At 34.1% G+C, this 12,684-nt stretch overlaps 1 protein-coding gene across 1 annotated transcript; it reads right to left on the reverse strand.

Annotated features, from left to right (window-relative positions):
• Nucleotides 1-8,839: 8,839 nt before the first annotated feature.
• On the reverse strand, nucleotides 8,840-9,445 carry LOC143635553 (putative mitochondrial protein AtMg00300). Its single transcript, XM_077103361.1, has one exon. The coding sequence runs from the start codon at nucleotides 9,443-9,445 to the stop codon at nucleotides 8,840-8,842; it is 606 nt and encodes a 201-aa protein (XP_076959476.1).
• Nucleotides 9,446-12,684: the final 3,239 nt, after the last annotated feature.

Raw genomic sequence — 12,684 nt, forward strand, 5'->3', positions numbered from 1 at the left:
AGAGTTTAGAGATACCTTATATTCTGCCATTGAGACACCGGGAGGTAATTAAGTGTCGTCTGTTTTGTTTTTTTGTGGGTTTGGGTAGTGATTGTACGGAGTGAGTTACCATAGATTCCTTTAGATTCTTACAGATCCGAATTATAACCGAATTCAATAGAATACCTCTTTACGCCTGAGGGTGTTTTGTGATTAGAGAGACCAGGAGGTGATTTAATCTTTGGGTACCTTAGCATAGTTAGGTAAGGTGAGACCAGGAGGTGATCCGAACCATTAAACCGTTGAGCTTACATGAAATTTAGGGTTCTTAGGTATTGTTGGTGAGACCGGAAGGTGATCTGGCATACTTTAGTTATTTCTTAAGTTTCATATTTTCAGAATATGGTACCAATCATAAATCCAATTCCGAGAGTTTATTAGTTAACTAGTAGGATTCCTTACCTAGGTAGTTGTTCCCTCTATTTGAGTTCCAGTCCGATTTTCCCGTGTCAGTTATAGTTTAAGTATTATTTAGTTTATATTTAATAATAAAAAAACACAAAAATCAATTAAATCTATTTATTTAAGTTATTAGTCAGAGTCTAGTTTAGGTGTTGCTAGTGTCCTTTGGGTTCGATATCCGGACTTCATTAGGCTTTACTACATTCGATAGGTACATTTTCCTGTCTAGTGGTCTAGTATTAGGATAATCTAGATTTATAAATATAAAACTAGAGTGTCTAGGTTAGGTTATATTTTTTTTATAGACCGTTTCGCACATCAGAGACCCTCCCTCGAATGATCACCTCCGAAGGAGGCCTCATCGGATCTTGAGCCCATATCCATCGGTTGGTTAAATAGCGATTGGATAAGATTAACACATCCGCTCCCATCACCCCAACTTGCTAGGGCCTGCCGAATAAAATTGCATTGTAAGTATTTTCTATTCCCCGACCTACGCTCATGTCGGTTGGAAGGCTTGCCAACTTGTAATGTGCAACGGGATAATATCAAAAGTTTAACCCACGCTTCAATGGACTCTGGCCTAGACACCACCTTGCATAATGAATAAGGCATGGGCAAATGCCATGCGACAGCTAGGACGGTTGTTTTTACTGTCTTTAACGGAAGTGCGAAAATACAGTCGAGATCACAATCCCCTTTTGTCAAAGCAATTAATTCAGCTTCTGTTGTTGACAATGCAACAACTCTTTACAATTGTGACTTCCAATTTATCAGATTTCCTAAAATAGAGAATGTATAACCTATAATACATCTACCTGTATCTTTATCCTTAGCAAAATTTGAATCAACATAATCTTTGACCAAATTGCCTCTGACCTCACCCCTTTGGCCAATACTAATCCCACTTATTGAGTATCACTGAGATATTTTAGTATACACTTTACACCTTCCCAATGACTTCTTCCTGTATTAGCCAAATACCTGCTTACTAGGTTCACACCATAACCTATGTCAGGCCTAGTACATACCATAAAATACATTAAACTTCCAACTACATTAACATAAGAAACAGACTCCATACTTTTTCTTGTCTTCATCAGTTGTAGGAGAATCTCTTGCTAAAATTTAGATGAGATGCCATAGGAGTTTTAAAAGATTTACAATTTTCATTTCCTAAACCATAATTTTAAAAAACCTTTCTCAACTAAGACTTCCGAGACAACTTTTAATTGCTTCAAACTCCTATCTCTTTCAATTTCCATAGCTAGAATCTTTCTAGCCTCACCTAAATCTTTCATGTAAAACTCTTGCTTCAACATGTTCTTAGTTTCTTTTATCTCCTCTTTCTCTTTACAAGCTATTAACATGGGATCTACATACAAAAGCAAATAGATAAAATTACCCCTAGAATACTGTTTATGATAGATACAACTATCATATAGACTTCTATTGAACCCAATCTTCAACATATGATCAACAAATCTCCTATATATTTTCTAGGAGATTGCTTCAAACCATACAAAGATTTGTTTAGTAAACATAGTTGATCCTCTTGTCCTTTAACTTCATATCCTTTTGGTTGAGCCATCTAAATTTGTTCCTCTAAAATTACCATGGAGAAAAGTTGTTTTTACATCCATTTGCTCTAGTTCCAAGTCTAAAGTAGCAACTAAAGACAATATTACCCTTATTGAAGTATGTTTAACCACAAGAGAAAATTTTTCATTGTAGTCAATACCAGCCCTTTGTGTAAAGCCTTTTGCTACCAATATGGCTTTATACCTTGGACCTTCACCTTCTTTTATTCCTTCTTTCTACTTCAATATCCATTTACATGATACCAATTTATGATTATTTGGTTGTCTACCAATTCCCAAGTGTTATTCTTGTGTAAAGACTTATTTCTTCATCCATGGCCTTACACCACTTGTTTCTTTTAACTGATTTATTTACTTCTTCATATGTCAATGGCTCAAACATACTTTAATTCAGCAGCCATAAATGCCACTGCAGACACATTTTTTAAGTCTCTAAACCTCAAAGGAGGCATAAAATGTCTTCTAGTTTTGTTTCTATCAATACTAGGACTTGCAACTGTTTCAGTATTTCCAAAACTGTTGGGTTTTGACATTCCTTAAACAAACTTTTTTAAGCAACAGAAGCATATTAAGCATGTTCGGTTTTAAAACTTTAAAATCTAAACCCATGAACAAAGATCCATATGTATGTATATTGAAACTTATAGTACAACCATATGGTGTTTGTAGAAACCTTAACAAGAAGGTGGAAGGATGAAAATTTCTAAATTGAATGTTCTCCAACTAGTGACACACCAAGCAATTTAGATTCTAAGATGCTAGTCTTGAATCCTTTGAATATGTCAAGAAATGGAATTAAACAACTTGCAGAATGAACTCAAAATGATAAAATAATTAGTGATTTGAGAGTATTCTAACAATGCTTTCTTCCTTGCCTTCTTCACTCCTTTTTTTTTCTTTTTCTACCATACGATGTTCTTACCCACTTTAACGAACCGATCCTTTGTATTTATTGTAAGATCAATCTAGCTAATTTCTTTATTTAATAATAATAAAACAAAACTAAATTGACCTTGCATTAAAAAGGTAAGAGTTACAAAGTCAAACAATAAAAAAGCATAAAACCATCTTCCTCTTATTGTTTCTTAGACCGGTCTAAATGTTTAGGAAGGAGAAAGAAAGGCACATGAAAGATCATGTAGTGTAAATTAAACCACTTTATAACATTTCATACAATTCAATTCTTTCGCTATATATTAGTTTTATGTTATACATGTAATAACTAACATAATATAGTATTTTAATTTTCATGAACTATATGTAATAATTACAACAATATCTTATTATTTGAATCTCGTTATCATTTTGCTTAATGATATTTATCCTGACATAACACTAAGGTTAGACATAATAAACCGAGTTTAATTGTATCCATGGATAATTTGCTTGGTGTGTGACCTATTGGAATCATTTATCAGTGGTAACAATGATATACGTTGTGTCTAGGGCACCTAGTTCCAACAAACTCCCACGTGCACAATATACAACGTTAATCAAAGTAAACAATGGTGGACGTCTAGCAATATCTCACTGCCCCCAATTACATAGGACTTAATGTAATCCTCAATACCCATTTATTAAGATCTAGGCTTAGCAACAATGGTGTATGGTACACAATCAACTATTTCTATGTAATTGATATTGAGTTGAACATGAGACACAGGTTGGCATCAATCTCATATGGTGTTCAACCACTTTGTTACTCGATCAAGATTCAACACGATTCTAACAAACCTCAGATCGAGCACGACCATGCACTTAAATCAGCTTGAATCACCGAGGGGCCCTAGGATATCAACCTTATAAAGGGTACATATCCTGTATTAACAGCATACACCTCTTACTACATTTTACATTGTTCCTAACAAAACCCTTATTCTTGTTTGGTTAAAAAACAGTGTTAGAAAGTGTCAGAAAACAATGTTCCATGCAATAAAGCCCCAATATGTGTTTCGGGTCAAAGGATACAAAGACTTTACCATGTTTTTCAGGATACTTAAGACGCCGATCCATGAAGTATCCTTGAAAGCGGTCACATCCAATATTTACCTTCCATAAATATTTGTGGTATTTGATTTATGTAATATTTAAACAAACGATCCACACTAGTCTTCATTCAAGATTGTTCCCACAAGCTTGACTGAGCATGGACATTTAGAATGACCTAGTCATTCATGTATTTTAAACGCGCAAACATAGAACACATTATTCATAAAGACAATATCCAAAAGTCAAATCATTTAGAATAAAAATGCTATATTTTTGTGAAAAATAAAGTATAAATCAAATCCAATCACTAAACATATGAAGCCCTATCAAATTGGCATGCGCCTCATGTTTAGCTTGAGGCATAGGCTTTGTGAATGGATTCGCTAAGTTCTCATCAGTGTGAACTTTGCTAAAGTTGGCATCTCCTCGTTCCACTACTTCTCGAATGCAATGGAACTTCCTCCAGATATGATTGTACATGTGATCTAACCGTGGTTATTCAGCCTGATAAATAGCACCACTATTGTCACAAAAGATTTCAATAGGTTGCTTGATGCTTGGCACCACCTTTAGATTAGTGATGATTTTTTTCATCCAAGTAGCCTCATTTGTTGCCTCTAAAGCAGTGATGTATTATGATTCTGTAGTGGATTGAGCAACGACCACCTTTTGTTTGGAGCTTCTCCAAGTGATTGCTCCTTCATTAAATGTGAATAATTTCGTGAGTCATCACGATCAGTTTGAAAGCTCGCATTTGTATAGCACCTCAAATTAAGCTCTTCATCCACTCCTCCATACACTAAAAACATGTGTTTAGTCCTCCAAAGATACTTTAGAATGTTCTTGACAACAATCCAATGATTCAATACAGGATTCTATTGATAACGGCTTGTCATGCTCAAATCATATGATACGTCTGGTCAAGTGCATAGCATGGCGTACATTAGGGATCCAATTGCTGAAGCGTATGGAATGTTTTTCATTTTTTGAATCTCTTCTCCCGTACTAGGGCATTAAGATTTATTAATTACTCTCCCATGTGCCATATGTAAGAAACCTCTCTTTGAATCTTGCATAGAGAATCGTTTCACTAACCTGTCGATGTATGCACTTTGACATAAGCCAATGAGCCGCTTAGATCTATCTCGGTAGATCTTCATTCCCAGAATGTAAGCAGCTTCTCCTAGATCTTACATTGTAAAATACTTTCCTAACCAAGATTTTACATCTTTCAAGGTTGGAATGTGGTTTCCAATGAGTAATATGTCATCGACAAATAAGATTAAGAATATGACAGTGCTCCTACTAGTCTTCATGTAAACACAAGGCTCATTTTCATTATTGATGAAATCAAAATCCTTTATTTTATCATCGAAACGTAGATTCCAACTTCTTGATGCTTGCTTTAGTCCATATATGGATCTTTTAATGCTTGCATACTTTAACAGGATGATGAGGATCAACAAAACCTTCTATTATGCCATGTAGGCATCTTCATTTAGATGTCCATTTAGGAAAGCCGTTTTGACATCCATTTGCCATATTCGTAATCGTAATAAGCCACCATAGCAATCAATATCCTGATTGATTTAGTCATAGCTACAGGAGAAAAGGTTTCCTCATAATAAATTCCTTGAGTTTGAGTAAATCCCTTTGCTACTAGTTGTTCCTTTTTAGTTTACACATTCTCGTCCATGTAGGTTTTCATCTTGAAAATCCACTTACTTCCAACAGCCTTGCTATTGGAAGCAAGATCAACCAAATTCCAGACTTTTTTATCGTACATAGATTGCATCTCTGCGTCCATGTTTTGAGCCATTTATCATATTCTTTATCTGATATAGAAAATTTGTAGTTGCTGGGTTCTAACTGATCCACCAAATAGAAATCATCATCCCCTAAGAGAAAATCATATCTGTTAGGTTCTTGATGAATCCTATCAAATATACGGATGTCTTGTGTTACATTAGGTACCTCATCTATCAATGGTTGATACTCAACATTTCTTTGTTGATTAATAGTTTCGTCCATAGGTGGGGAATCTTGTGGTTTTTGAACTTCATCAAGTTCCACATTATTACTCGTTTGTTAGGTAAGAAATTGTTCTCCCTGAAAAACTCCACGTCGACTAATAAATACTTTATCATTGATAGGATAATAGAAGTAACATGCCTTTGTTTCCTTAGGATAACCAACGAAGATTACTTTCTCTCCTCTAGGGTCCAACTTGTTAAAGGACTCACATTTAACGTAGGCCTCACAACCCAAAACCTAAGGTAAGAAAAGTTTGGAGGTTTTCCATTCCATAACTCATATGGAGTCCTTTCCACCTTCTTGGTTGGAACCATGTTGACTATTCGAGCTACAGTCTCCAATGCATAAATCCAAAAGGAGTGAGGCAAGCTTGTACGACTCATCATGGATCGGACCATGTCCAACAAGGTACGATTTCTCCTTTCGGATACACCATTATGTTGTGGTGTTCCTGATGGAGTGAATTGTGAATTTATCCCACATCATTTGAGATGTTCATCATTGTCGTAGCTAAGTATTAACCACCTCGATTCGACCGAATGGTTTTTATCTTTTTACTCAACTGATTCTCAACTTCACTTTGAAACACTTTGAAGACTTCAAAAACTTCATGTTTATGTTTAAGCAAATAGACATAACCATATCTACTAAAGTAATCGGTGAATGTTATTAAGTACCTTTCACCACTTCTTGACATTGTTTTAAAAGGACCACACACATCCGTGTGTATGAGCCCTAATAGGTCGATAGCCCTACCACCTTTACCGGTGATGGGTGCCTTTGTCATTTTGCCACATAAACAAGATTCAAATATGTCAAAAGATTCTTAACCGGTGGATTCCAATGTTCATCGGTTTGGAGTTTTGACAAATGCTTCTTGTTCATGACCAAGTCGACAACGCCAAAGATAAATTTGATTAAAGTTGGTCTTTGATCGCTTGGTAAGAGGGTAAATAGATTTATTATTGTTTTGATCATTGATATTGACTTCATAAATCCCATTATTTGGCCTTCCTCAAAATATAAAACATTTTCTTTGAAATTCATAATGTTCCTTCCATTTAACTTAAAAGAAAAACCTTGATCATACAACCGATCCGAATAGATAATATTCCTAATTATAGTAGGTATAAAACAAACATTGTTTGATATTAAATGCAGCCCATTTGGTAACATAATAGAATATTGTCCTACGGGTTAAATCGCAACATGTGCATAAGTGGCTCTAATATCAGTTGTTAGGTTTTGACATGCCTTAAAATAATTAAGCAACAGAAGCATATTAAGCATGTTCGGTTTTAAAACTTTAAATTCTAAACCCATGAACAAGGATCCATATGAATATATCTTGAAACTTAAAATACAGCCATATGGTGTTTATATTAACTTTAACAAGAAGGTGGACTGATGAAAACTTGCAACTTGAATGTTCTCCAACTAGTGACACACCAAGCAATTTGGATTCCAAGATGCTAAAATAAACAACTTGTAGAATAAACTCAACATACTAAAATAATTAGTGATATAATTAGTGATTTGAGAGTATTCTAACTATGCTTTCTTCCTTGCCTTCTTCACTCCTTTTTTTTTCCTTTTCTACGTTATGGTTTTCTTACCCACTTTAAAGACCCGATCCTCTATATTTATTTTAATATCAATCTAGCTACTTTCTTTATTAAATAATAATAAAACAAAACTAAATTGGACTTGTATTAAAAAGGTAAGAGTTACAAAGTCAAAACAATAAGAAAGCATAAAAGAATATTCCTCTTATTGTTTCTTGACTGGTCTAAATTGTTCGGAAGAAGAAAGAAAGGCACGTGAAAGATCATGTGGTGAAAATTAAACCACTCTATTAACATTTCATACAATTCAATTCTTTCACTATTTATTAGTTTTATGTATTTCATTAATACATGTAATAACTAATATAATATAGTATTTGAATTTTCATGAATTATATGTTATAACTACAACAATATCTTATGATTTAAATCTCGTTATTATTTAGCGCAATGATATTTATCATGACATAAAACTGGGGTTAAACACAATAAACCGAGTTGAATTGTATCCATGGAATATTTGCTTGGTGTGCGACCTATTGGGATCATATGTCAATGGTAACAATAATATACGTTGTGTCTTGGGCACCTAGTTCCAACAAGAACTACCCCTAATAGTATCATTATAATCATCAGCCTCAATTGACTCAGGATCCACCTCAATATGAACACCCTTATTTGAAGAACTATTCTCATTCATTACATTTTTATAAATTACGTTTTCATTGAACTTTACATCCCTACTAAAAATCACCTTTTGACCCTTATTATCAAAATTCCATAGCTTATAGCCTTTCACACCATCTGGATATCCTATAAACACATATTTAATGGCTCTAGGTTCCAACTTACCCTAGTTCATATGAGCATAAGCTAAGGATCCAAAAATTCTTGGACCGCTATAGTCCTGCTTATTGCCTGACAAACTTCCATAGGTGTCTTCATTTCTATTGCTTATGATGAGGTCTATCTATCAAATATGTTGCAGTAGTACCAACCTCTGTCCAAAAACTCATTGGCATAAAAGAACTCAGTAGCATACATCACATTCTTTCTTCTATTGTTCTGTTCATTCTTTCTGCAATCCCATTCTGTTGAGGGGTACCAGGAACGGTTAGATGTCTTGCCATACCAGTTTCTTTACACATCTGGTTAAACTCTCTACTACAAAACTCTAGACCATTATATGTTCTGAGTTTTTTTCACCTTTCATTCGGTTTGAATTTCCACCAATATCTTCCATTCCTTAAACTTTTCTAGAGTATCACTTTTATTCTTAAGTATATACAACCATACTCTTCTAGAATAGTCATCTATGATGGATAGGAAATACATAGCACCACCAAGTGAGTCATGTTTGGCGAGTCCCCACAAATCAGAGTGGGCATAATCTAATATGCCTTTTGTGGGATGTTTGCCTCTGCTAAATGATACCCTTTTGTGTTTGCTTAACACACAGTTTTCACATAAGTCAATGTCACAACTCCTAAGTTTTCCAAGAACTTGTTGTTTATTCAACTCAACAAGTCCTTGTATACTTATGTGACCCGGCCTCTTATGCCACAACACTGCATCACTATGATCCTTATCATAAGCTAAATTTACATAAACAGAACCTATCTTAACCTTCCTATAAATAAAGTAGAAATTATTTTCGTTTCTAGTTCCTAACAAAACCACCATATACCCTCTAATCACCCTAGCCTTCCCTTCTCTTAGATTCACAAAATACCAAGTTTTCTCAAATGTACCCAAAGATAGTAAACTTCTTTTCAGATTGGGAATATACCTGACCTCATGAAGATTAACTTTCATGCCATATTCATCTTTAACACAATTGTTCCCAAACCTTGAACCTCACAAGATATGTCATCCCGCCAACTTTACCGAACCAAGATCTTCAAACTCCACGTATTTGAAGAACTCTTTAACAGGGGTCATGTGGAAGAACAACCACAATCTAACACCCATTGTTCCTTTCCTTCTTGGTTACTAACACAACATGCATCAGCAGAATTATAACCATCTGTCTGATCTTCTTGTAACATCCCGAAATTTCTAAGAATAATATTGAAAATATTATTTCTGTCGGAAGAATTAATTTTGAGTTAGTAGTATAATAATTAAATAATAATAAGTTAAAAGGATGGTTGGCTAGAACTAAATATGTACTTAAGATGAAGATGGGCCTAAGGTCCATGGCTTAAGGAGTATAAATACCCCTTAAATCCTAAATCCTTTTCATCTCCATTCATTTTACACCTTAACCTACATCATCAAAAACACACACTTAAGCCAAATGCTCTCTACACTATTCCATTCAATGATACGAGACCAACCGAAGGTAAGAAATCATTTATCTTAGCTGACTCAACATATTAGAACTCGACATCGCAGCCCCGGGATGCCGAATGATTCGTTTGAATCTAGATCTAGCTTTATTTGGGTGTTTAATCAACCAAAAACGAGCTTAATGACCACCTTATCTCATATCTGGACACCCCGAAGCTACCTAGGTCATAAACGATTAAACTCCAGCCAACCATGGTGGTTAAAGGCGGCTGACAGCGCCCGGAATTGAAGAAAAACCTTAAAAATACGAAATGGATAGTGGGACATAAAAATAAGGCGTAAAAGTATACCCGCCGCGTAAGTATGATCAGCGCATATATATATGTAACGTGTATGTATATGCAGCGTATATGTATATGTAACGTGTATGTATATGCAGAGTACATGTATATGTAACGTGTATGTATATGTAGCGTATATGTGCATGTAACATGTATGTATGATCAGCATGTATGTAGGATCAGCGTTTATGTATATACGCCGTGTAAGCATGCTTAACCATATAAGTGCATGTAATGTATATGTATGCGTATAGGTCGTGTATGTGTACATCGTATATGCATGTATGTGACGTGTATGTATGTGACGTAAATGTTTTATAAAGTATGTATGAATGATATATCAGGGTATATATGAAATTGTATGAAGAAATATATGTATGAAGATATGAGGAAAAGAAAAGGAGGGACCAGACCCTTATAATATCTGAGAGGATATGGACCAGACCCTTATAATATCTGAGATGGTAAGGACCAGACCCTTATAATATCTGAGATTTTATATGGCGAAAGGCTCTTTAAAACGTATAAGTTTGTAAAGTAAGATTAAATATAAAATTATGAAGGAAAGAAAGGATGGAAGAAAGAAATAAAGAAGGTATATACTTATGTATTTACGAAAGAAAGATGAACAAGTTAAGTAAGCAGTATGTATCTTCGTATATGTATATGTGATATGGTCTAAAATATACAAATTATTTTATAAATAGTTCCTACACTTTTTAGTACTTTAAGCTAGGTTTCAATCGAATAATATTCATAATTGGTTCATATGTGGTTTTTATGGTTTCATGATTTTACGAGCTAAAATGGAATATTTTTACTAATTTTGAGACCTAAGACCTACGAGTAATAGTTTAACCAATTTTATATATGTGGGTTCTTTAATATTAATTATATAAAAGAAAATAAAGTTGAAAACATGATTTATATAATATGTGAAAACACTTATTTGTTGAAAGGTTACGTTAACTTTGGTGGAATAATGTTGGCCACAAATTCTTAACTAAAATCATTTTGTTACCTAGGCCATGTAATAAGTTATTAAAAAGCATTCACATTTGTATATGGTAGGTTTTAAACAGAAGTGGGCCGAAGAAATTTAAAGAAGATTTATAAAAGGTTCATGGGCTTGGAGAAGGTAATTAAGGAAAAAAAGAAACCGACCCTACTGTGGGGGGATATAAAGAAAGGGTTTGACCAGAGACAAGAGGGGTGACGACAGTAGGAGGTTTCAAAAGGAGTAGGAAGGCAACACGAAGAAAGAGAAAGGAGGAAGCACCTTGGTTCGAGCAGAGAGCGTCCGGGCTCAACACCTACTCATCTCAATATCATTATTATTGCTTTGAATTTATTATTATCTTTATGAATTAATTATTTGAACCAAGTTATTTTCTTTTGTTCTTGAGTATGTTTATTGGCTAAACTTAGACCGCCTAGGCTAATGATGAACTTTTGTTGACTTTGGATTTTGGTTTGGATTTTGTTTTCGTCTATGGTTTATGATTAAGTAAGAGGTTTATAGTTATTTAATTGATGCATATGTGTGCTTGGTTTTTGTTTGATGAATTTTATTATTCCACATTATCCTTGGTGATTGTATGTCATATAATAGGATTTTGTTAGGTCATTTAATGTGTGTTCTCGACTAGTTTTTGATTGATTTGCAATAAGATCATAGGAATAATATTATTAGTCAATCTAATAAAAGTGTGCTGCTAACCTAAAAAGCTGTAAGGTGATAGGTTATTGTTAGATTTTTGTTGATTAAGATTGCTAGATTTAGTTCTTCGTAAGGAGTCCGTCTAAGCTTGATTAATTAAAGTTGTCTAGCAAGTCAAGTGAGTTCTTTAAATTACCTTTGATTTCCGCGCTGTAAGGTATGATTTCTTATAGAAGTACTTGTCATAAAATAAATTAGTGACCATAAGTGAGTCTAATTAAAACCGGGAATTTTAATAGCTTATTAGGATTCCATAGATGTCTTCTTAAGAAGGGTCAAGGATCATGTTCGGTTTCCCATTAAGTGAATAGTTTAAGATCCCGGTTCCATAACTTAGCATTTTCCAACCATTTGATAATTGATGCATAAGGGATTCTAGCCTAGGTGGTTGTTCGTCATCATTTAAATAAGTCTAGATTTAAGTCGTCTTTAGTTTTATTAATTAGTTTAATATTAGTTTTTAGTAAAACCCCCTTTTAATAATAAATAAATAGTCGTGTCTGTAGTTAAGTCTAATTTAGCTAGTTTACGTAATTAAAAGAGTCTCGTGGGTTCGATATCCGGACTTACTTAGCTGTACTAGAGTCGACCGGTTCACTCGCCGGTTAGTAGTTTTAGTTAAGTTAAGTCTAGAATTATTATTTAGTGTCTAGATTAGCTTATTTTTAGGTATTAAATATTAGACTACTTTTAGCAGATCA

This window comes from Bidens hawaiensis, unplaced genomic scaffold (assembly GCF_021521415.1).
Source record: "Bidens hawaiensis isolate Kalapana, Puna unplaced genomic scaffold, B.hawaiensis_p1.1 tig00007577_1, whole genome shotgun sequence".
In the NCBI taxonomy this organism is placed as follows: domain Eukaryota; kingdom Viridiplantae; phylum Streptophyta; class Magnoliopsida; order Asterales; family Asteraceae; genus Bidens; species Bidens hawaiensis.

Bases quoted from the DNA above. Each gene is read 5' to 3' on its own strand.
- LOC143635553 (XM_077103361.1), bottom strand. From the start codon at position 9,445: ATGAAAGTTAATCTTCATGAGGTCAGGTATATTCCCAATCTGAAAAGA.